The following is a 25662-nucleotide window of genomic DNA, read 5'->3' as shown; positions in this document are numbered from 1 at the left end:
CTTTCCTTGAAAATTTTAAGCTCAATTATATATAGTATATTCTATCATTGTTGTACTTGCTACTTACCTTTCACTTTTACATTTCAAACCAAATGATTTTTGACTTACCCTTTACTTTACATTTCAAACCAAATGTTTCTTAAAGTAAGTTCTTGAAACGAAAGAGAGAGTGACACATGGATGGCTGTCTTTCCTTGAAAATTTTAAGCTCAATTATATATAGTATAGATTATGCAAGGGGTGCCTTCACTTTAACATTCTAAAACAATAAAATGCTGGAAAAGTAGAGACATGTGAATAGGTGAAATGAAAGGTGAAATAAAAGATCCATTTACTATTTTAAAACTAAAATAACATTTAAGATAAGTCTTGATCATTACTAGAAACTAGGAACTAGGCTATGTCTTAAACACACACCCCCCCCCCCCCCCCCCCCCCCCAAAACACCCCAAAAAAAAAAAATAAAAAAAAAAAAAAAAAAAACTTAATTCAAATCAAACGAGCCACACGTTTGGGCCTCGCACAGTGCACACTCACACAAAACCACTTTTCCCCTTCTTTAAAGCCCGATACTAAGTTGTTTGTCTTGTGCGTTCTGTTTTCACTTTCCTAAAAAGGGCATCACTGAGCCGCTTGCTGTTTTAAGCATGATGCAGCTGCAGAGTAGTCGCCACAAATATTCCGCTCTCGCACTCCCGCTCTGGACTCTGTACTTCCACCTGCTCTCATCGACAGGACTGGGCACGCACAGGCTGGGTTCACAACCTCAGACTCTACCAAGCAGCTTGCGCCTATCAGGCACAAGCTTCAGCCCTCTTCTCATAAAACCAGCTTGCACTGCCAGACAACAATGATTATTAGCTAATGCCCTTACAGCCTTATGACAAGATTGTGTGATTTAAATTAAAACATCTTATAGCCTACTCTATTAACCTTAGTGCTTCTTAGATTAATATTTGGTGCTCTCTTTTATATCTTCTTTTCCTAGATAGTCACCAACCAATTACATCGTATTACCTTTGCTACAGCATTATGGTGGTGCCCCTAACCTTTCTAATTAATTAGCCTGTATATGCTAATCCTTAATTGGTACCATGGGAAAATTGGCCTGCCCAGCAGCTTTTGCAAGAGCTCTTAGCCTCCAGAGAGCAAATACCCGTGCCAAATCTTCCCGAGCCGACGGCCTCGAAAAGCCGACTCCCCCCGCAGATGGCGAGCTATCAAAGAGGATTGATGTTATGCTCACAAACATCTCTAATTGTACCAGCATTGCCTCCCAGAGCAAAGACAGGGATATTGCGGCGATATCCTCCGATCCCTCCACTGCAATCAAGAGGTCTAATAGCCAAGATATCTCTTTCACTGCCTTCAAGCCTTGCCTTGCTACCTTAAGCGAGCGGATTGACAGAGGCTTGGATTTATGGGACCGTGAATTTTCCTCCATGTCGAGCTACGCAAGCGATTTCGAGGGGTTTTTGTCAGGTTTGCAGAGAGGAGTAGATAGTGGCTGCAGCTCCTTTCATCTTGGTTCCAAAGGTAAAGCAGAAGATGCTACAAGTAGCAGCAGCACGTCTAGCTGGACGGAAGCAAGCTTGCGGGATGCAGTAGGGCAGATGGATGAGCAAGCAAGCCTTTTTGATTCCAAGCACAGGCATCATGGCAGTGACTCGTGCATTAAAGCTGCGCCACCTTCAGATTTGGGGGAGAGGGATATTGCTGACAATCAAGTATCCATAACCAATTTAGGTAAGGCCTCTGTGGATAGAAAAGAGGTAGAAAGGGGTGAGAAGCTAGCCATAGTCAATAGTGCAGTGGAAGAAGCTAGATATGGGTCACAAGCACTCTGTGACAAACTACTCAGAGCAAGCAGCCTGATTAGTACAGGAAATGCATTTTACACCAGCAAGGCAGCTAGCTCTTGCAGCTCTCTGAATGGTTGCATGATTAATGGCAAGGAGGGAGAAACCATGTCAATGACAGAGGCAGAACCAAAAGGCATTGGCGCACGCCTTGGAGTAGCCGAGTTGCCAGCAAACAGTGTGGCAATCGAGAAGGTGTCCGCGAATCCGGAGGTAGACTTCAGTGAGTCCATGTATGAGATGATGATCGAGAAGGGAGATGTGGAGGAGGATATGGAGGAGCTTCTAAACTGCTACCTTCTTCTCAACCCCGCTGAACTCCACCACATGATCATGGAAGCCTTCAGCTATGTCTGGATTGACATGATTATGAGCATCAGATAGTCATAAATTCATGTTGTCATCATATTAAATGCGTGATTATTTGTACTGTATCTTTCCAGTTTGGATAACCTCAACGATTAACGAAGGCATCAATCATGACAGAGTCTATATATTTTGCTCATGTTTTGTTAAGAGTACGATTGAACTTGTTTTTTGCTACTGTGGATGATCAAAGACGCTAGTCTCTCTGGAGGATCATATTGTGAATTTCTCTGCTTTAAGAGAGAGAGAGAGAGAGAGAGGGAGGGAGGGGTCCCTTCCAAGGGGGGATCTATGGCTACCAACACTCACACACAGCAGAGAAAAGTTGGGCCGTCGGATCTTTTAGGGGTGAATTAGGGGTCAACTACGGCACAAGAAGATTTAGAAATTTTCTCATGTAAGTCTTTTCCGGTGTTTTACATACAATGCATAACATCATGAGTTTCTGCTCGAGAGGCACCGCATACCTAGCTAGGTACGATTGGGGACAGGGGACCCCGGCCCGGCCACCGGGCCGGCGGTCCCTGCCCCCAATCGTACCTAGCTAGGTATGCGGTGCCTCCCTCGCAGAATTAGCTCATGATGTTGAAGTAAGTCACAATGTGGGAATTATTGTCCAAAACTTCTTGTGCACGGGTAAACTAGGGATGGTAGCGAACTAAAATTTATTTGGGTAAGCCACACCTCCCATGGCCTGATTCGCGTAATGTTGTAGGGTGAGCCCCTCACCCTACAACATGGGGGTCATGGGTTTGAATCCTTGAGGGGGGACGGATTGTGAAGTAGGGGTGAATTGCACATTTGTCCCCCTCGACCCTAGTCTATCCTTAGGTGACCTCTAGTGTAGGTGACCTCTAGTGTACTCGATGATCCGATGGTGTAGATTATTCTAGCATCGCATCGGATAACAAGAGCCGTAGATCCCTTTTGAAGGGGCCTGTGTGAGATAGTGGCGAGAGGGTATCGATAACAAGAGTCGTAGATCCCTTTTGAAGGAGCCTCTGTGAGATTTGTGTTGTTGGGGGGGGGCGGGGGGGGCATCTGATGTAGATCCATGTGTGTGGAGTGTTTGTGTGTAGGTAAGGATGCCCACAATGGAGTGCACAATTTACGAATGATCGAACTAGTGTGGGCATACAAACCACGGCATATATAAGCTAGTGAAGAGAAGTGTTCTCATCATCACCTCCTCCAAAGCTTGATCCTTATCCCTCTCATAGCTCGTGAAGAGAAGTGTTCTAATCATTACCCCTATGGTTAGGTCCAAAGCTTGATCCTTATCCCTAGCATAGATTCTGTAGGGAACACCAGTAAACCGTTAACCCATGTGCTAACACTCATAGAGCTGGATATCTTCAAGCTTTTGATGTGGGCTCATTTTTGTCTAGGTTTCCATTAGTCGCTATAATGCACAAGCAAATTCATCCTTTGTGGTCTGTTCGTTTTTTAGTGGCGCATACTTATTCCAAGCAAGAGATGCATAGTCTGCTGCTATGCAATGCATGCAGCTTGTTTTGTGCAATTTTTTTCTCCACAAAGGCAACTTTTGCATCCTAATCAATATCAGCCATTGCAATGGTGTTCTTGGCATGTTGGCCCCCAAGGGAAAACTGGATGGGGCATACATGGTGGCAACATGTCTTGCTGCAAAGGGCGTTTAAAATAGAGGTTAGGAGGGTCTGCGGGTATGTCGCGATGGTTATGAAGAGCGAACCTTAGCTTTTGAGGAGTGTGCGTCAGCAGCTAGGCATCTTGTGAATCATCTAGGCTGTGGGTGTGTTGCAGTACTCTGCTCGTCATTCGTGTAGGGCTTAAGCTTTTGGCGAAGCAGAATCCGCGAGCCTTTGCAGCCTACGAGCATCGCGGTGTGTGGTTGGTTGGTTGCCTCCTTTGCGTACAGTATTTTGTGCTTTTGCCTAGGGCATGGTGATGCAAGGCTTATAAGTTGACAGTAAGCCTCGACTAGGTCTGAGCATGGCAGGTACGAACGCTCCGAGTGGTAGTGAGAGAGACAGCAAGGACAAGAAGGAGAGAGAACGTTTGAGCTAAACGGCAACTGACTCTGCCTTGGGCCGCTGGAAACTACTCCGTCGTCCGAGGTTGTAAGGTGTTGTATGTGGAAACTAAGCATCGTGTGACCATAGCCTTACATTATAAGCATGTTTTCTAGTACGCGAGTGCTAGCATAATAAGCACGCTCACTTTGTCTCTAGCCTGGAATAATAAGCGCTTTAGGGGAGTTCTCACCTCTCCCTCCAACCTGAACCCACATGGGGATATGCTTGAAGCTCAAGAGAGCTCTACGGGGGAGGAACTTGATCCGTCTAGTAGGAATACTCTACTCAGCATGGGCGCAGAGTTCGTGTTCGTAGTGACGGGCAAGAAAAGAGCCAATGAAGCCTATGCAAATGCTTCCATTCTTGAAAAAATTTTGAAACCTTCTTGTTTTGGCGTTCATACCCTCCTGGTTGAGGAGATTTTGCATGGGGTTATCATGTTCAGCTAGAACAAGTTTGAGGATGGGTACGTGATACAAGCTGACTTCAATCCTAAGCTAGCGATACAGAGCTTAGAGGCCTAATGTGCTCACTCGGTGGTCCTCTACTTTACGGGCCGTCAAATGTCGACCCAAGGCTTATGGAAGTGGGCGTCAGCAGTGACTAATAACAAAAATGCAATTAGCTATTTCATAGCGGTGGAAAAGGCTTCTATGTGACAGAGTGTACCTCCGAGAAAAATGTTCAACGTCTGGTTATCAGAGGAGGTATTTGGGGGGCTTCCTACTTTGCATGTGCAGTGTCGTAAACGCCCGAGTTCTGTCCGAATGAAGAGTTTATGGACTAGCCTATTGTCCTGTGTGGATCATGCTCAAGAGCCTCCCTCTCTAGCTCCGTGACCATGTGGACTCCATTGCTTCTATATTGGGACGTGTGTTGTTCATTGTGAAGCTGCAGTGAGTTAGGTTGGGCTTGGATGTACGTAAAGATATGCATATTGTGGAACATGAGTAAGCCCATCCCTAAATACTTGGTCTCAGTATGGGAAGTTCTGGTGCCTTTCAGCAAGATTTGGCCTTTGCCTTGTTCCGGACCCCAATGCCTGCTACAAATGTCACAAAATTGGTCATTATGCTAGGAACTACCTTGAGGCAGAAGTAGTCCACAATCCGGTGGTCAGGTCCACTTGGAGGTGTGTCACCAAGAATATGAAGCCTCCTATGAGTATCAACAAGCTGGAGGAAGGTGAAACCAGATACGATTGACAGACACTTAATAGAGGCCTTGACGACCAATGTAACCCCCCAACCGGATAGTAATGTTGGAGACAATCAGGGCCAGAACCTAGACCTCATTAGCCAACTTATACATGTCGGCTCTCTCCTTGGTGACAACCCCAAGTGTGTCTCGACTGTATGTTCTTCTTTGATTTGGGTGGCTTCCATAACAGCCGCATAGTTTTTGAGTGGTTCCCTTTATCAGCTGATGTATCTGGCTTTTTAGAATTTAATTGCTAGTAGATGACATGGCTTTGTGGGAGCATGGCTTTCATCGTATCTTTTCTTGGTTTTTAATATATTTCTCCACTCACAATTATGAGCTTGGAATATATATATATATATATATATATAAAGATTATGTTGCATGGCTAGGTTCTAGGGATACAAGTATGTGGATGATGGTGCAAGATTCTAGAATTTCTTTTCCTACTTGAAAAGTGATGTTGGGAGACTAATTAAGATGCAAGACCCCATGCATTGATTGCACTTTCTGTTGAGATTTCCATTACTGCACACGATTTTTTAGCAAAACCAGTAAATTAGGCATGGGGGATCGACTAACTTATTAATTTGCATTTTGTAAAAGAGAAAAACTGTTATCACCTCCATAAGATAGCGAGATCAAAGGTTACACATGAGAAGGAGGATATCGTTGTATTTCTTATTTCTTATAGAAAAAAAAAATGTCGAAGAGCATTTAATTTTCATTGGCATTGAAGTCTATCAAATTGCTTGAAACTTGTAATGAGAAGAAGCCTTTTATCGTTCACTTGTGTGTTCTTTGTTGCTTTAGCCTATGCCTTAGTGTCTTGTAAAAAAACACAAAAAGAATCAGACAATAAGGCTTAAAAAAATGGATATTTGTTTTACAATTCTAAAGTAAAAGGTTACAAGATTGTGTTATCATCCACGAGAAAAACATATCTTCATTGGTCAAGATATAGTTTTTGTGAAAGGTGTGGTTTAAGCCTTTGTTAGCATGTACCAAGGAGACTAACTTTTTGTGGAAGGTGTGGTTTGAGCCTTTGTTAGCATGTACCAAGGAGACTACTATGTGCCTCTAATCTTTTTTCAATTTCTTTTTCTAAGAATCTCAGTAGATCCTCTTAGTCTTTTGAGGGCGCAAAGACGGGATATCGCACGTGGCAGAGGAGAGTGGTAAATAACCAACTGGAATTCTAGTTTTAGCATATCTTGTATTGATAGATAATTAATCTTCTTATGAAAAGCGAAATTTAAAGGGCATTTTGGGAATTTATGACAAAATATCGGAGGTGATGTGGGATACGATGGAGAGAGAGAGAGAGAGAGAGAGAGAGAGGCAGAGAATTCTGACGATTTCGTAGTTCTACTTTTGGGCTTCCTGTAGAAATCTGCTCGTGGTCAGCATTGTACGCATGTTCAATCGTTACGCGAATGCAAGGTGAGCAGCATCTGCAGGGCCTGGGGATGTGGCAGTAGAAGTAGGCTCAACCGTGCAAGCCTGGTTGTGCCAAAGAGAAGCCGCTCAACTCGCGATGCGCAAAAGCAGCCCAAGAGTTGTCTTGGCCGAAGCAGCCCACTGCTCTAATGGGCAAAGCGTTATCAGTTGAAGGAGTGTCGTTTGCCTATCCATCACGTTCAAGGTGGAAGGTGAGGGCAGTTGCAATGCACTGCGCGTGCCTGACGATGTTGTGGCCCGCTAGAGGTCAAAGTAGCAATGCACGAAGAGAGTCAGGGAGAGAGGGGGGCGGGGAGAATGGAATGACGAGATGAGCGGGCATTCTGCCACCATTCTAAGGTTGATCGTGTAGAGCAAGGCATCGACGTGCAGACTAGCGACTCGCAGAGAGGGAGGCTGCGGACGTGGGAACTGCGAAGAAGTTTAGGACTTTTGCATTGTGGGAAGCGAAAGAGGGAATCTCTCCCTCTAATTAATTAATGAGAGGTAGTCTAGACCCAGTATGTCCCTAGAGGTCTATTTCTACTGGGAATAGACAAGAGAATGGTTATGATACATTTTTTCATTTTTCTCTCAGTGACAAGAGTAGAAATCTAATCCTAATGAGACACATGTAAAGCCTATGCAGGTGATCATCCAAGTACTGATGTAAATATACAAGATGTTGAGGATAGGGCTAAAATTGAGCAAGCTAAAGGTATGCCAAAATGGATAGTGTAGAACTTATGTGATAGTAAACTAGGTGCATGTCACTTTAGGCGTACTCATTCTCATTATCAACATGCTTCTTATGCATCAAACCATCATAATGGAATTTTCATATGATGCTATTATGAAGACTGGATTGTGGTCCTTTTACGATTTCTTGTCAACGTTGACGATGTGGAAGTGATGAACCAAGGAGAAGGAGAAGGAGAGAGAGAGAGAGAGAGAGAGAGAGAGAGAGAGAGAGACTCATGAACCAACCAACCTTGGAAGTGAAATTGATGACAATTTACAATATGGTCTAGGTGTGCTTATATACTCACCGTAGCAAATTTCCCTACACAAGATTTGACAAGTAAAATAAAAAATACCTAAAGCCAAAATAAATATTGGGATCACATTGGGCTATTCACTCAAGATTCTATAAACTTTAACACCCTCTCTTTAGTCCATAGCGGACATAAATAGTGAGACCAAGCCGATGAAGGAGCTACCTTGGACACTCCAGCAGTGGCCCCTATTGGTGGATGCACCTTGGATTTGCTACCTTCAACTTTTTACCTTAGAAGAACTCCATCTTGAGCACTAGTTGCCTCGTAGAAAATTGAATTATACCACACTATGTCCAAGAATCCCCATTTGTGAACTATGAACACTCAACATCTAGACTTTCCTAGACAATGAACTTTGAAACACATCATGTCCATAATGTGGCCAACAACAATGGATTGGTGCACTCATCCATAGTGTTTTAGATATGTCGCATTCGTTTCTTGCCAGATGCATGTGCATTGAACTTTGACCCACGCGTTCATACATCAATAACTTGAAATACAATGCATGGGACAAAATTATTTGTAGGAAGCACTATTTTCCCCTCTCTGTCACTCACAAGCCTCTCCCTAGTGGTGACAATAGCATCCTCTTTACTAGAAGGTTGGACTCCTTGCTAGTGTATTCTCTATCACACCGAGGCCACACCAACAGGTATCCTTCCTTGAGTCAGTATCACTGCTTTCCTCATCATACTTTCCTTCAGTGTTAGAAAAAAACTGGGGTCTAGTGTATTTTAACCGGCTGAATTAAAAAATCCCGGTTAGATTTTGAGCTTGCCTTCAAGAAAACCGGCAAATTTACACAAGTTTTAGTGTAATTACCAGCAAAAGCTTCAAATTTTGACCTAAAAACCGGGAGAATTTCAAGTTTCCCCTTATTTTGATCGGTTAGGAAAAATGTATTTTTCTAGCCCTGCTTGCCTTTGCCTTTGTCCTTTTTAGAGATTTTGTATTTTCCTTTGGATCGGCAATTTTTAGACAAATGACCACAGTTCCCACAGTTGTAACAATGGCTAGTGCACTTCTTTTTGGAATTTGAAGTATCTCCAAATTTCCGATCAAAAGAAATGGTTGCCCTTTTGAGTCTCTTTCTCGCTTCCCAAATCTGATCAAGAAAACCACCTTTGATGCCCCTCTCTGAGCTCCAGCTCCCCAAGCAAATCCACGAACATCGTTTTAAAATGTTGGCAACAAGCACATGTAGGTCAGAGCGAGAAGAGATTGTTAGGGAGCTTCAACGTGCCATCAGCAATGAGGAGACACTACAACGGCTTAAAACGCTAGGAGGTCACTATATGTAAAACTTATATATTGCATGCGCTTAAGGACTATTTATAGAAATCCTTAGTTAGAATTTTTCACCAATCTTTTCCTATTCAATTTGTAAATTTTTCTTCAAGATCATTTTTCAACACCCTTCTATATGTGAAAATGTGAGAAAATAAATCTGTGTTGTTGAACCCAAGTGATAGGGATTTTTTTAATTAAGTGACACCCCCCCCCCCCTTCCCGCGAGGGAAGGGAGGAAGAGGAAATCATCATTGCACCGATTACAACTACCACTGGAGCATCTTAAAACATAGAGGATGGGTAGCATTGTTGACAAGTTTCCCTGTAGCTAGCATTTAGAAACACTGACAATGGGCTCAATGTCGACGACCATAGTACAAGGGGGGAGGGAGCTAATGATGTCATCTCCACCAATTTTGTTTCAAAATGCACGATGGGGCAATGACAAAACTCCAGCAAAAATAGCTCTTCTCAGGGCATGCACTTTAACGCCATGATCTTCAAGCACGAAGGTGATACAAAAGCAATGAACCAAGGAGCGAATCAAGAGCGAGAGACAGAGAGAGAGAGAGAGAGAGAGAGAGAGAGAGAGAGAGGGAGAGGGACGGAATTTTGAACCAACCAACCTTGGCAATGAAATTGATGATAATTTACAATAGGGGCTAGGTGTGCTTATATACTCACCGTAGCAAATTTCCCTACCCAAGATTAGACAAATAAGTCCACCGTTATAGGGTAAGGGGGAGGCCATAGCCAAGCCAAAGAAGGAGGGAGGTTTGGGCATCCTTGACCCAGATGTTTTAAATTTACCTCTAAACTAATAAGACTCTCACACCTTAATATTCCATTTGCTAACTTTATATACCGGTCAAAGAATGAGGGAGGTTTGGGCATCCTTGACCCATATGTTTTAAATTTACCTCTAAACTAATAAGACTCTCACACCTTAATATTCCATTTGCTAACTTTATATACCGGTCAACTGGTAACAAGCTCACAGATTTGCATTGTTTTTAGCATTTTCACATTAACAACCCCAATACGCTTGTGCCAAATGTTTAAAACTACATCAACCATTATTCAAACATAAATCTTTCATCCTGGGTACATATACATCAAGTCTGAACATGTTACCCACTTCCTTTGCTTGTTTAATCAACCTTTCATTCTTATTCTATTAACTTGAATACTTGGCCTACAAACCTTGCTTAACTATTCTTCTAGCAAAGACCACGAACATTGTTCCCAAACCTAAAAAGTAATAGGGAGTTCATAAAATTGTAGAAATAGTTAAAGTACTCCTATCCAACTTTACGGATCACTCTAGGGAGGGCACTCTAACAAGGAGGAGTTGTAGTGTAGAAGGAAGCAAGCAATTAAAGAAAGCTATGAGCAATGAAATGGGAGATTTGTAGTCTCGATAGAGAAGTAATAAAGAAACAAAACTCCAACTCCCATGCCCCAGGATTACAACTCTCCATGCTTCCAAGCATTGAGGACTCATCTCCAAAGCAAGCTTCATCCAAGAAGAGTTTCAAGAATATTGTCTTGGATCTTCACTACTACTAGTGGGAACCTTCTCTAGACTAGACATGATCCTACATGACATGATAAAGTCCTTGAAATATTTTGGCATCTCTCACATTTAAATCTTCTTAATTGATTTCTTTTACTCATAGAATCCTTTTTGAAGGATTGGTTTTTACCTAATAAAGTCTCTCTAAGAAAACCAATAACTTTCTCTTCTTGAGCGCTCACGTTACAGATCAGAAGGGTTGTTGCTACTATAGAAATGGTAGCATACATTATCATGGTTCCTCAATGGTAGATAGGTACCCCCACTATAAGATCATTTAGCTATAATTTGTACCATTATAATTCTATAGCTTATATCTCTCAAGCCCATTGAGATCTATCTCAAGTTAAGGCCTCCATTAGGAGAATTGTGGACTCAAAATTGGTCTTTTTTAGCACTAAAGAGAGAATGTTGAATAGATGGCACAAGCCACCACAATGGTAGCTCCAATTTTTTATATTTCTATCCCAAATTTTTGCAATTTTAAAACATAGATTTTAGCTCCTTGAAAAACCTTAATAATAATATAGCCATAATTTTTTCAAATCTTTCTTCCGTCAAGACCAAATGTAAGATGAATCTGCCACAATCACACTCAATGCAAGCAAACTTTTTTTATATTCAAGATTTCATGGTTCTCTCGCTCATTCCCAGGTGCTTTTGTTGAGCTTACTACTTAGTTTACTGATCTCTCTCTCTCTCTCTCTCTCTCTCTCTCTCTCTCTCTCTCTCTGTGTGTGTGTGTGTGTGTGTGTGTGTGTGTGTGTGTGTGTTTTCTATGGTATACCTCTTCTTGGGGGGTGCACTATGTAATCATATTAATATATCGCGTGAGTTCAGGAGGAGGGGTTTTTTAATGCAAACATTTTAGCCAAATCAAAGAGATACATCAACAAAAGGGGTTTTCCTAAAATAAGGGGGTCATTTTATTCATTCAAACATGATTTAAAAAAAGGGTTTTTCATTTATCCACGAATGCATGTTATATAGGGGAGTCTAGATAGGGCACTCCCACGAGTGCCTCTTAAGGCCATATAATAGACACTAATAGAGATCAAGAAACCTCAACATCTATCCGCAAGTATTAAGTCAATGGCACATTTCAATACCTTTGATTTTGACAAGGGTCAATGGCTATCCCACTACCATCACCATTTGAAGTTGGGTTCTCCAATAGATAAGAAGCAGGAAGTGCATAGCAAATAAAGTTGTTAACAATTGTAAAGGAAGGGTTAAAGACTTTCACTTATCAAATCATCACAAATAGAGAAGCAAATCAAGGAGGTGTTGATTGAGCAAGAAAATATGCACTGTGACTCTCAGCTATGTTTGCGATCAACACCGATGGGATTTCCCACACTTTGCATTTTCTAAACTCCACAATAATTTGTTTTGTTTGCTCATGTAATAAACTTTTATGCCTTGAATTTTATAGACCAACAAGAGTGGCAATCGGTGGAATGCATAATGGGAACTTTTGATGCATTCCATGCATCAAAAGAATGAACTTCAAATATCTAGCCATCATACCAACAAGAGTGGCAGTCGGTGGAATGCATAGTGGGAACTTTTGATGCATTCCATGCATCAAAGGGTGAACTTCTCTACAATACTAATGCTAGAATCTCGGTTGCTAAAAGGGGGGTATTCTTCTATGAACACGTCTACAATGCTCTTCAATGTCTACGCTTGGCTTTAACACATTGCACTATCTCCCACTTCCTTCAAAGAAAAGTTGAGAGAGACCAGTTTCTGCCTCTCAAACCTCTAAATGTTTCAGTTGGGAAGGCATAGGGCCTCTAGCTATAGTAAAGAGAGAGAGAGAGAGAGAGAGAGAGAGAGAGAGAGATGCACGACACAAAGAGAATTGAACAAGAGACCCTTAGAAACCCAAATCTATACTACTTAATGGAACTAGAGCCTGATTAGAGAAATTAGCTTTTCATGCGCAGTAGAAGAAAATTTGTGGTCAAAGGAGAGCGCACAACGGGGCATAATATTCCTCTTCTTGCTCTGAGCTCTTTTCCTTTGTTTTTGCAGTCTTCTTTGCCTTGTTTCCCTTTCTTGTTCATTAGCTCTCATGCCCACACTTGGATGCTTGAGTACTTTTATGAACCTCTATTTGCTTTAAACCCCAAATCTGAGGGAAGTAGTAGCATGTAAAAACCCAATGGAAGTAGTAATAGATATAAACCCCTAGTTGCCCTCTTTTCTTCTCAATCCTCAACGGTTCTTGTCATTGATCTTCTTCATATTTACCACATACAAGAGAGATAGAGTTGATTCTCCTCCTTGGTTCCCCCTTCTTCTTTACCTTCCTCCCGCTCCCTTCAAGCCTTCATTTCCTTGCCGTGTCCGCATCTTCCCAAAGGGGAGAGAGAGAGAGAGAGAGAGAGAGAGAGAGAGAGTAAACCAAAACAAGATGAAAGAGACCTTACCCCCATAGCTATGCCCTTTCCCCTTGGATTCTTGTGCTTCACTGGTGTTAAGAGAGAGGGCCAGAGAGAGAGTCCATAACTTTTTTTCTTGTTCATTTTTTGAATACCCTCAAAGAGAGGTCAAAATTCCTTGACCTTCTCCTCGTTATCTCCCCCTTTTTACATACCAACTAAAAATTCTAAAAATAACTCCCTCTTCCTAGTAGCGTCAATGCTAGTGCAAGGCGTGGGAAAAACCTCATGATGATTAAGCAAGTAGCACACAAGTAGCACCAAAACCATTGTCAATGGTTCCATTCTTTTTTGCCTTGACTTGCTCATCAATTCATGTTTCTTTACCTCTTCCAACTGGCCACTTACCGAGGTAGCATAAGCACTTCAACCTCATCCCCCACATGTTTTTGCTTCTTTCCACATGTTTCCCCTTCCTTCTCTTGATTCACACTACCCCCCCCCCCCCCCCCCCCCCCCCCCCCCCTTTGCTTCAATGGGTGGATCATTAAATTAGGTCCTAAGCCATGTTCTTCGCCAACGATTAGGGCTTTTCAGTTACATTATAACAAAGCATTGCGAAGCACAACATCTTCCTCCAAGACCCCCTGTCCCTGTTGTGCATACCCTACTATTAATGTACACCAAGTGACAAGACTCCAAAATAACAAACTCCTTGACCACTTTTTTGCTCTCTTAAGTAAACCACATTTGATGTGCATGTTGACCAAGGTAGTTTTGAGCATGACATCTAGCATACATATTACCAAAAACATTGTCGAACACAATATTTATCAAATCAAAGCATTGCATTTGGTATACATATCAACCTAAACATTCCCAAATACAAGATTTGGTAGACATATTGATCAAAGCGTTGTTAAGCAGCTGATTATTGTAAAGTTTAGCATGTACCCGGCTCAAATTCTTCTACTAAACATAGGCTTTTCGTCAATAAGTTCGCTACTTTTGACTCCTCGTTATTGTAAATTTCAGCATGTACCCCACTAACTTGGTTCAAATCCTTCTGTTAAACATAGGATTTTAGTCAATCATTTCATTTCTTTTGACTCCTCATGATGTGTTTCCTATCTATGCTTGACTTAAGGAAAAACCTCATAATCTACATCATCAAAAGCATTGTTAGATGTATCTTCTCATGCACAAATTTCACCATTCCCTAGAAGTTAATGTGACTTTTGATCCTTGTTACGAGACAAACCAAACAAGCGCGTACCTTGCCAGACACGTAGCCGTACATACTCTATTAGTTTTCCAAGCTAGTGTAGTAATACTCTATGTAATCTTGATTCCAAAGTAGCGGATCAATTCCCTGAGTTGTAATGCTGTAATGATATCTGTAAAGGTCCATGTGAGTTGGCCACTAGCCATTTAGAATTCCTTAGGTATAAAGGTCAATAACCTTAATATGAAAGGACGCTTATCTTTAGAGAAGAAAGAGCTTTGTTGTACATACGTTCAAGCTATGAAGCTGCTCCAACTTGTAATCATCGCAACTGATAATTGGGTAATCCATTTTTTATTCCAAAACTTGCATTGTGTTCCTCTCTCTTTGCTCTTTAATACAAGTGTAAGCATTGTCAGTTTTGATGTGGTTTACGACTACGCGTTTGTGAGTTGTAATTGCAGATTTGAGTGCTTAAATCACTGTTTTAGTCGTTTTGACCATAGGAGAGTGTTCCTAGACCATAGGGCGGCCTTTCCAGATAGTTTTGTTGCATCTTCAATACCTTTTTCATGATGGAACGTGATTTTGGTACCTTGTTGGATTGCAATCAAACTTGGTAGGATAGTGCTTCTAGGTGTCCTAGACCTCCTCCTAAAGTTTTGTTGCATTTTGAGTCCGTTCAAGTGCCAAAATGGCGTGATGACCTAGAGCTGTGAGAAAGTACATAAGCAGATTTCCCTGATTGGTTTGCTTGTAGAGTTGTTGTGTTTGCTTGTTAACACTAGAATGGTAACCTAACAGGACATAAAAGTGTCCTTTCAGGGTTTTGGGAAAAAATTCCAAAACCATAGTAGATCCACTCATTTTGAAAAATCCTTTCATGAGCTTATAGTTCAATAACTACTAAATATGGTAAAAATGAGAAACTTGTAATTTTTCTCATCCCTTGGTCACTACAAGCCTCCAAAGTTGATGGATCAGTGCATTTTGCCCAAAACAGCAATTTCTTACGGTTGATTGCATATAAATAAGAGTGGAGATTTTTGTAGGACATGAGATAAAATGCCCCGTTAACTTCAATGGGTTGGTGACCAAAACATATGGTTTCTTTTACCTCACTAACTTTTTTTTGGGAAAAAAAAAAAGGTACAAAAAAGTTGCATTTTTGCCATTCTACAGACCTATCATCAAAGTTTCTATAGTCACGCTCAATACAAATACTATACACATGTTTTCTTAGTTCCCTTTGGGCCTTTGGATTCAAAAGAAGCCATGGAGCATGTCAAAAGGATAATGGATCTCTTACAATTGGAACCTTGGGGGCAATGATAAAGTGCTAAATACAGCAAACATGAAAAAACTGGGTTTAGCATTATGACCTCTAGAAACCCATAGAAACTACTCAATATCTAGCCAAGTTTGTAGTCTATGATAAGATATGGTTACTACCTACAAAATACACACAATTGGCTTAACAAACTAGCAATATTGAGAAAGTTATACTTGCTACTCTAAAATGTATCGTATTCTTAAGCAATCAAAAAACTCAACCATCATCATATACTATGCTATATAGCATATTAGGTCCCCCAAAACTCAAGTAAGATTAGCTTTATGTTATACATTACACTTACATAATCAAAATTGAATTTGGATATCAAGAAAGCCACCAAAAAAATCATAAAAGTGCTAATTTTGGCCAAAAAAAGGATTATGCAATTCTTGTAAATTGGTCATAACTTTCAATTTTAACACTTAGCTCTCCCTACAAGCATCAAAACATGTTGAGAACTATGAAGGCCTAACCTCTAGCCATCTAAACCTCACAAACATGAAGTTTAGAGTGGTATAGTTGCCAAAAATTGAAAAAAAAAACAAAAACAGGACCCGTTTTTTCACACAGTTTAGGTTCAAAAATGTTGTGCGAGAGTAAGGTTAATGGTGAGATCGATACTCAAAAAAAAATGCTAAGTTTGTTTCAGCTCATAAGGCAACTTTGTGGATATATAGCACCTAGAAATTCATTTTCATACTCTTCAAATAACAGGACACAAAAGTGTCCAAGGACATAAAAGTGTCCTGTTACCATTCTAGTGTTAAGGTTCACTTCTTGAGATTGACGATCTCAAAGAGTCTTTGTGACTCATCCGAGTCACCTCTCTGAGTATTGACATTATGTTAGTGCCCGATAGCTATGCTACAGAAGTCCGTCTCGCAGCAACCCGCTAACATTGGCGCCACTACCGGGATATGATCCTTAGATGGTGACTGACCTAGTGCGTATTTAGAGCGTCTTTTTTCAAGATTTGTCTCTCCATTCCATTACACCTTAGCAATGAAGCAGCTAGACAAGGGGTTTAGTGCTTGGTAGAGTCTAGAAGTCGGGACTTGCTAGATCTATTCTCGAGAGATAAAGAGGTTTATTATGAGATAGCCAAAAGCTTTTCATTCTTTGATTTTCTCTATGCTTTCAGAGTACTGTACCGTTTTGTGTTGCGACTTTATTTTGTACCATTTTGTTTGTTTTTGTTTCATGTTTCATTTCACTACTTAGGAGTAGGGTAAGTAGAAACTATCACCATCAAATTTGGGCCAAAAATTTGAGGAAAAAAGGTGAAAACCATATTTTGGCCGAAATGACCATAACTCTAAAATTCTGAAAATTTGATGGTAGAGAGCTCAAAAGTGATCCAAATTCAAAATTTTGTGGATGAAGGGCATCAGCAGACTCTCTAAAAGCAATCTGAGAAGTTTGACTAGATTCTGTGGAGGAACATGAATCGCGATCCATGTACCCCAGAGACCATTTTGGCAGAAAACTCTTGAGTGACAATGTGCATCAGTGGGACATTTCTCTCATCAAGTTTGCTTGAAAGTAAACTCAAAAATCACATCATAATTGGCTGTTAGGACAAAATCAGTAAAGCAGGCATTTTCGACACAAAATTTGGGGTTTTTCAACTTTTTGGGATCCAGATTCAAAAAGGGGTGAGATTTGGCTTTTATAGGGAGTAGAGAACCAGCAAAACAAAATTCACGACAAAATGATGTCAAAACATGGATCGCGATCCATGTACCTTTTGACATTTGGGGCTGATATTTGACAAGTGCATCCCTGATAGCTAATGGAACAATTTTCCCAAAAGGCACAATGTCAAAAAAACTGAAAAAAGTTGGTCTAAATAGCCAGATACAGAAACTAGTCAAAAAACGCAGGACAGACATAAAAACTCACTTTTGACTAGGAAAAAGTGGTCCAAATTCAAAAATATTTGGGAAAGAGTATCACCATAACATGGACTATAAGATGACCAAGTTTTATGTCAAAATGAAGTCAAACATGGATCACGATCCATGTACCTCATTAAAGAAATGTGGTTGAGATTTGAGCAGTAGGTAGCTGGTACCATTTAGAACAAATTTCCCAAAAGGTCAAAAGAGCCAAAAACAGTTCATTGTCAAAATTGTCACCAGCAGACTGTAGAAGTCATTTTTGGGTAGGTAAAACTGATCCAAATCCAGAAATTCTTTGTGAAGCAAGCTACAAAGATCATAAGCTATCAGCACGCCAAAGATCAAGTCCAAAAGCGGTGGAACATGGACCTTTTCTAGCCTGTAGCAGAGACTTGTGGACAAAATTCCCCAAATAAGGTTTGTCAAAAAAGTCCAAAAAAACTTCATCAAAAGTGCCAAAAACAATTCAAGGTGAAAACCCTAAAAGAGACCTGTGAATTGACTTTTGCTTGACCTAAAGTGATCCAAATCACATAAATATTACTAGCAAGGATCAAGAGACCAAGGGCAAGTTATGAGTCAAGTTTCATTACCATCTGACACATAGGTACATAGATCGCGATCCATGTTCCTTTGTCATAGATTGATACCATATTTTCACCATAGCTAGAGGACATCACAAGGAATCCAATGGTCTTTTTAAAACTAAATTTGGATATCAAAAACCAGACCAAAAGCCCAGAGTTTCCAAGTACTCGAACAAAGTGTCAGAACTGACCTAACTTTCAATGTAGAGGTCCATTTTCAAAAGAATTGATACCATAGGACCTACTAATTAGGTTGAATCTGATGGTACCAAGAGAAGTCAATTTGTGCTCCAAACATGGATCACGATCCATGTTCCCATAGTAAAAACTTAACTTGAAACTTTCCAGATCAGTAGTGCATATACAAGGAAACATATCCCCAAGCCTAGTTGGGAAAAAATTTGAGAAAAATTGGGTCAAAAGAAATCAAAATAGGTCAAAGATAGAAAACCACAATGCAGACCTAGTATTGGCCATTTGACCTATCAAACCAAGTCCAAATCCAAAAAGATTTGAGATTTAGCTTGTGGACATAGAGTGCAACAAGCTCCAAGAGATCAAGTCCAGATGTGGTTGAACATGGATCACGATCCATGTACCTCAACCTCAAAATTTGATGAAAATTGGTACATAGCCTGCATATGACCTTGTCTACATACAGATAAAATTTGGAAAAATTTGGGAAAAAAAATTGACAGAGGAACATGGATCGCAATCCATGTACCTCGGCATAGTTGGGGTATCTGACTTGGTGATCTTGTAGACATACTTGAGTACATCCCAAATCTCAAGTTTGGGCTAAAAATACCTTCTAGAGACCAAGATACAAGCCAGAATTCCAATGTTTTGGTTTTGAAATTGTTTTGAATGCTGTTTTAAGTGCATTTCACTAAAAGTGCTCTAACTTTTGATAGACAACTCCAAATTGAGTCAGGTATAGCCAAGAAGATAGCTTGAGGTTTGGTTTTAGAGCTGAGTTCTTCTAGGTTTCCTAATTCCAAACTTTCAGGGTACCTCAAGAATAATTTTCAGAGACCAAAAGTCACAAATTCCCGACTTTTGAAAGACCTAATCAGGGGTAAAAAGGGAGAAGTTACACTAAGCCAAAGTGGGATTATCAAGGACTATCTTGATACTTTTGAGAGATCCTTAACCATGATAAATCATCCACCACCAAGGTTCTCTACCCCACTCAGAGACATGAAAAACGATGCAATGCCGACAACGGTGGGATTAGGAGAATACCTAAAGGAGAGGCATCCTTTGATCAACAAACCGAACATGAGATTCATTAGAACCAATGAATCCATGCGTGTTCTTATGGATCACACTTGTGAGGGCTTATATAGATTCACAAATGGAGATCCATATATCTTTTACAAGTGTGTAGAACCCTATGCTGGAGGGATGCCATTCCATAAGAATCTCTATGCATTCACGTATACAGATACTCATGGAGTGCAAGTTTTTATGGTAGATAAATATGGACGTGAGTATATACTTGTTGATCTGATTGACTTAGAACGATACACATACAAGGGTACTCCGATCTCTACTTACTTTCAGTCAATAACGATGTCAGAGCACATATCTGAGAGGATTCCACCAGGATTCACTCCAAGACTAGAGGAGAGAACGAGAGACATCTTTCCAAGAGACCACAAATTGGTTAGATCAGTGATTGGACCACAACGATTAAGACCATACCAAGTGGCTCAATGTGTCAAGACAAAATACGATGGGTCAGTGGATCCATATGCTCATGTATCACTCTTCAAACAAGTTTTGAGAGCTCAATAGATTGCAGATTTCCATACTCAGTATGAGGGGTTTGGGTTGACATTGGAAGGAACAGCCTTGAGTTGGTTCCAACCACTAAATAGAGATAAGTTTCCAAACATAGCACAACTCTTACAAGATTTCACAGAAGAGTTCTCAAAAAGGGGGATCAAACACAACACAGTGTCACACATCTATGCTTTCAAACAAAAAGCGAACGAAAGAGTGAAGGAAGCTTTGCTTCGCTTCAAACAATAAATCAAGAGATGCCCTGTGAGAGAGCTACCGCAAGATGAGAGATTGTCAATTCTTTTCATAGAGGGCTTGAGTGATGAAACTCTCAAAAAGGACCTACATTTGAAAGGGTGCACGGCATTTGAGCAAGTCACTAGAGAAGCTCTTTATCTAGATGACAATTGCAAAGCCTACAGAGAGGTGACTGAAGATACAGAAAACACGACTAGTAGTGCCTCATCTTCGAAGAGCGAATCAACAACAAAGAGAGATTTTCAAACTCCTTGGGAACCAATCATTAATCAAGTGGTCGAGGGGGTGATTAGAAGAATAAACTAAGGCTACAAACAAAACCTAAATGTGCAACAGCCTCAACTGAGGAGATGCAATACTTGTCGAGGGGATCACCCCACTCCATTGTGTAGCACTCAGCCAAAGACACAACAAATTGTAGGGTAGCAACCGCATCTTTTGAATGATGGCAGAGTAGTAGTTGACTACACTCGGCCAACACATGTGCCACAACCCATGAAAAACCAGTACTCCATGGATGCAAATACGCTCATGTTCATAGCCAATCAAGAGTATGGTTCAAAGAACATCCTCAAAAAGCAAGAACAACCATCAGCTGGATCGTCAGCACCTATGAAACAAGAAGGTCCATTCTATGAATGTGGAGGTGATCATTGGGCATGAAGTTGTCTAAACAAGGGTCCACAAATAGAATTATTTGTATTCTGTGAACGTTGTGGGAGAGACCATTTACGCCAACATTGTGCTAAAAATCCAGACTACAAAGGGAAAGAAACAATGAATGTGTATGCCTTCTTCAAGCGGATCCAAGGTAGAACCCTCCATTCCTTTAAACGTGATGACTCTAGCCCAAGCTCAAGAAGCTACTAAAAACGCAATCATTGAGGAGGAAGCCACATTGCCTGTTCACACAGGAATTGAAAGCTTATCAGTGAGAACAGAAAGAAAATCATGGAACGCAAAACAAGAAATAATGAAAGCGAAGAGGTTGAAGGAGAAAACAGCTTTAGAAGCTGAACTAAATCAAACAAGAGAATAGCTTAGACGAGAGCAAGAAAGCAAGAAAAACACAAAGGGACCTAAAGAGTCAAAGACTAACTCGGGAGGTTCAGTCTTATTCGACAAAGTCTTTGAACCTTTAGATGCAATTTTGAAGGCCTATAAAGCTAGGCTAACCTAAGAGGATAGATGGCTAATATATCCTCATCTAGGGTATGAAAAAGAGAGGTTGCAAATGTGCAAGGAGCTCATCTAGACGGCCCAAGCTCTTATGGAATCAAATGTTCCAGATGCTCCAAAAATAGAGGTGCTAATCGGTAAAAAAAAATCCAAGAATTGGAAAATCATGGTATTGTAAACAGAGAAAAAGAGTCAGGAGTTGAGGCACCTCTAGATACAAGGGAAGTAGCCAATACCACAGATGGGATGGGTTCACAAGTAGTGATGCCAATTGCGGAGGTAGAAGAATTGTGGCCACAATCCTTTAGATACAAGGGAAGCAGCCAATACCACAGATGGGATGGGTTCACAAGTAATGATGCCAATTCGGGAGGTAGAAGAACTGTGGCCACACAATCCTTATGGGAATCGATCAGAAACCAAAAAGATGGTAATGCTACTTTACAATCAGCACCTATCCACCGTGAAATAAACATGGATCACGAATTTTTCCTTGGGGATATAAGATCTCTATATGGGAATTTTGGGTCTGTCGCATGTGAAGAGAGTAAACCACGCTCTCTAAAGACTTTTCCATATTTCATATGAGAACTCGAAACAAAATCGGAGGTTAAAATGGTACCTTCTCAGTGGAAAGCCACACCAAAAATGATTGATACCAAGAGCTTGCATAAATTGATGTCTTCTCTTATACAATGCACACTTTATCTCTCAGAGCTACTAAAAATTAGATCGCAACTATGGGGCCAAATAGACAAAAGCTTGGAAAACATGAGGTTTAAAATCCCTTCACATGACCAACTTGCGGACAAAAACATGGATGACACCTCGCCTAAGAAACCACACACAAAGCCAGTACCAATAAATAAGATGGGTGACTACTGTGAAGGAGAAGAAGGAAACACCACCTTACTAACTTGAGTACAAAGAAGTAAAGATGGTTGCTATATTAGATAGTGGGGCAAGAATTTCCATTGCGACCAAAGAAATATGGAAAAAATGGGATAAGCCTGGTCTTACAAAAACTCAACTAAAATTGCAATTAGTGGATGGATATGTGGAGAAACCGATAGGAATATTAGAACAAATCATTATATCCTCGTATGGCATAGAGTATGAGCACACCTTTGCCATAATAAATTTTGACAAGAGCAGCAACTTTGACATCATATTGGGCAAACCATTCATGCGTCAGCTCAAAATGGTACAAGATTGGGGTTATGACTATATCTACTTGAGACACAAAGAGGTCACTACAAGAATTAGTGTCAAAGATCATAGTTATAGAGATGTAGAGAAAACCTCGGGGGAAGAATTTACACTCCCTAACTGAAGAAGAAAACAAGGTACCTGCTTGGTAGCAAAGCAAAGTGCATATTTGTATGTGCCGAGCATCAAAATGCTGGAGTCTTAGAAAGGAAGATTGCATCCTAGAGCATTTAGTAGAAGATGAACATTAAGGAACCATTCTCAGAGGAGTTGTTTGAGCCCTTTGGATGGGATCAAATTCTTGCCACTCTTGATGTCTGCGTAAATGAGGCAACCAACACCAAATTTTGTGATGAAGTGGCTCTGATATACCTCCCTTATTTACAATAAAGATGTTGAAGGAAGCTAACAAGGTTTGTGAGTGTGAAAGCAAAAAGGGTGAGACAGATAGCTACATCATGGAGCATGTTGTCAAAGTGAAAACAAAGGAAGCAAAGCAGCCACGAAAGTATGTCATCATTGACATACCAGAAGAATCGACAAAATCTGTTTCAAAGAACCCAACTCTAGAAAGAGTGCAAATGAAAGCAGATGAAGAAGCAAAGTTTCCAAATTCATCAAATATCAGCAATTGTAGGATCAAAAGAAGAACAGGGACAAGGAAGAAGATCGATTATCTCCTATAATGATCAATTCAGCATATGCAGATAAACAAGACTCAAAATCACATGTTCAGTTGTGATAGATCCAGAAGCGACAAAGAACCTAATGGCTTATGGAACATGGATCATGATGGGAAAGCCACAAGTCATCGAGTTAGAGGAGATAGTGTACACAAGTTCTAAAACGGCAATTCCTAGCTTCGGAGTGGCTGAAGCCATACTCAAATTGAGTACCGAGGAATATAAAGATACTTTCCACATAATCGACTCCCATAATATCAAAGAGAGTCTGATCCAGACAAAAAGCTGGTGGAACATCTTCTTTCAACCACAAGGAAAATCTTCAACAACAACACCATCAAAAGCCCCAAAAGCACCTCAAGTTAATGCAAAAAGGAAGCAACCAAGCATGGCAAAAGAAGGTAAAGCTAAGGTAAAATTTGAAGTATATCAACCTCGCAAGACAACTTTACCTTCAACGAGCCTCCATCAAAATTTCCATGGAACATCTACATCAAGAGCCAAGCCATCAACAATGCAATGAAAATCGGAAAAAAAAAGTCTACCAACCAAAGTTTCCATCACAAAAAAGCATCCAGAAGAAGTCGAAGGATGTCAACCAAGTATTGGTATCCAAAGAGCACATTAAAGTCAAAGGCCAAGTTTGGATACATCAAGCACGGGTTCAATTTCAACAACCAAAGGTCATTGGGTGGGCTACATCGAATGAGTCAATCACTGCTCAGGGATATTTCCAGGGAAACACTAATGTTTGGGCCAAAAAGCCTAAAGTAACAACCTGGATCTACTCACCTCAAGAAAGAAGTTCTACAAGGAGCGAGCCAATCTATCAGCGGAATACAAACAACTTAGGCAAGCAAAAGAACAAAAGAAGGTAGAAAAAAATACCTTCCAAGCGGGCAACACAAAAAGTATGGGTGCCGAAGTCATACCTTATCCAAGCTACCCAACAAACATAGGCGAAGCAACAGCTAATTCCAATCAAGCTACTTGCCATACATTCCAGAAAGGGATGTCCTGCTTGATGCACTCTCTTATAAGTGATTCTTTTATAGTGAAGTGTTGGGGGTATACAAGAATACAGCATTGATGAAGGAGATTTAACTTTATTTTGTTGGTAGGATGTTCCAAGAAAAAATGGGAGTGTGTTGTTAAATATTATGTCATGAGATACCACCTTATTTCTTTGAGTCCAACAAGCCCATAAGCAAACTAGTCTCCATAAATTCCAGAAAGGATGTCGAGTTTGATGCACTCTCCAATAAGTGATTCTTTTATAGTGAATTGTTGGGGGTGTACAAGAATACAACATTGATAAAGGAGATTCAACTTGATTCCACAAGGATTCTATGCATGTAACACTCAAATATGGTTACCAAAAAGTGTAGCTCAATTTGGAACAACCAAGAGAAATCATACAGCACAAGCTTCTACCCAAAGGGAAGCAATGATAACCAACAGCCAACAAAAGCCAATTGGAACCAAGGCTACTGCAATCTATAGATGGATACCTCGTCATCAACTACAAAATCAGGGCTTCTACAACAAAAACAATCAATAATGGATATTGAAGCCTAGTGTCAATCAAGTCATCGAGAAAAAGAAGCAAAAGCAAAAGACGGTCACACAAGGACCAAAGACAAGGTGGGTTCCAAAATTGCTAGTAGAAACTCAATCACAAATGAACCCACACACATCAACAATCGCTTCTCATGGCCCAGATAAAGCAAAAACTACATCAGTCCCTACAAGAGTTGAAGGACTTGTTTCACAAAGCAATGTGAACATACGACAAGCAAGTCAAGAGGAGCCAAAGTATGCCAGCCTACTCGACAAGATGATGGCATCCAAAGACCAACACAATGGAAGAGGCCTAAATTTCCAGAACATATGGAAATAAGTTTCTGGCCTTGAACGAGTAAGTCCAAGTCACCATTAAACATACATGTCATAAAAGTCAGAGTCGGGCAGCTAAGCCACTAAATGAGTGAGGTGTTAGTCTCAAACCTTCATGTAATATTCTTTGTGCTCTAAGCATCTTAGTTATTCTAGGTACTACTCAAGCTAGAAGAGTTGAGCATAAATACATTGTGTCGTTCATGCTAGTATAGGTGGACATAAAACTCAAAGTCGTTGTAGTATAGTGGTGAACTGAAGGACGAAGTCCAAAAGACACTCACGGACTCAGCACAGTGAGGTATGAGTGGAGAAGCTTATACATCAAAAACCCTTCTTGGAAACATGGAATCTATTGAGA

At 40.6% G+C, this 25662-nt stretch overlaps 1 protein-coding gene across 1 annotated transcript; it reads left to right on the top strand.

The window, feature by feature from the left end:
* The first annotated feature begins 586 nt into the window (after window positions 1-586).
* On the top strand, window positions 587-2371 carry LOC147459018 (uncharacterized). Its single transcript, XM_086509749.1, has one exon. The coding sequence runs from the start codon at window positions 1095-1097 to the stop codon at window positions 2241-2243; it is 1149 nt and encodes a 382-aa protein (XP_086365875.1). The 5' UTR covers window positions 587-1094; the 3' UTR covers window positions 2244-2371.
* The last annotated feature ends 23291 nt before the right edge of the window (window positions 2372-25662 follow it).

The sequence above is a fragment of the Adiantum capillus-veneris genome, chromosome 4 (assembly GCF_014529385.1).
Source record: "Adiantum capillus-veneris isolate H3 chromosome 4, ASM1452938v2, whole genome shotgun sequence".
Lineage (NCBI taxonomy): Eukaryota > Viridiplantae > Streptophyta > Polypodiopsida > Polypodiales > Pteridaceae > Adiantum > Adiantum capillus-veneris.
Note: the sequence above shows the minus strand (reverse complement) of the source record. Positions and strands in the feature narration are given on the sequence as shown.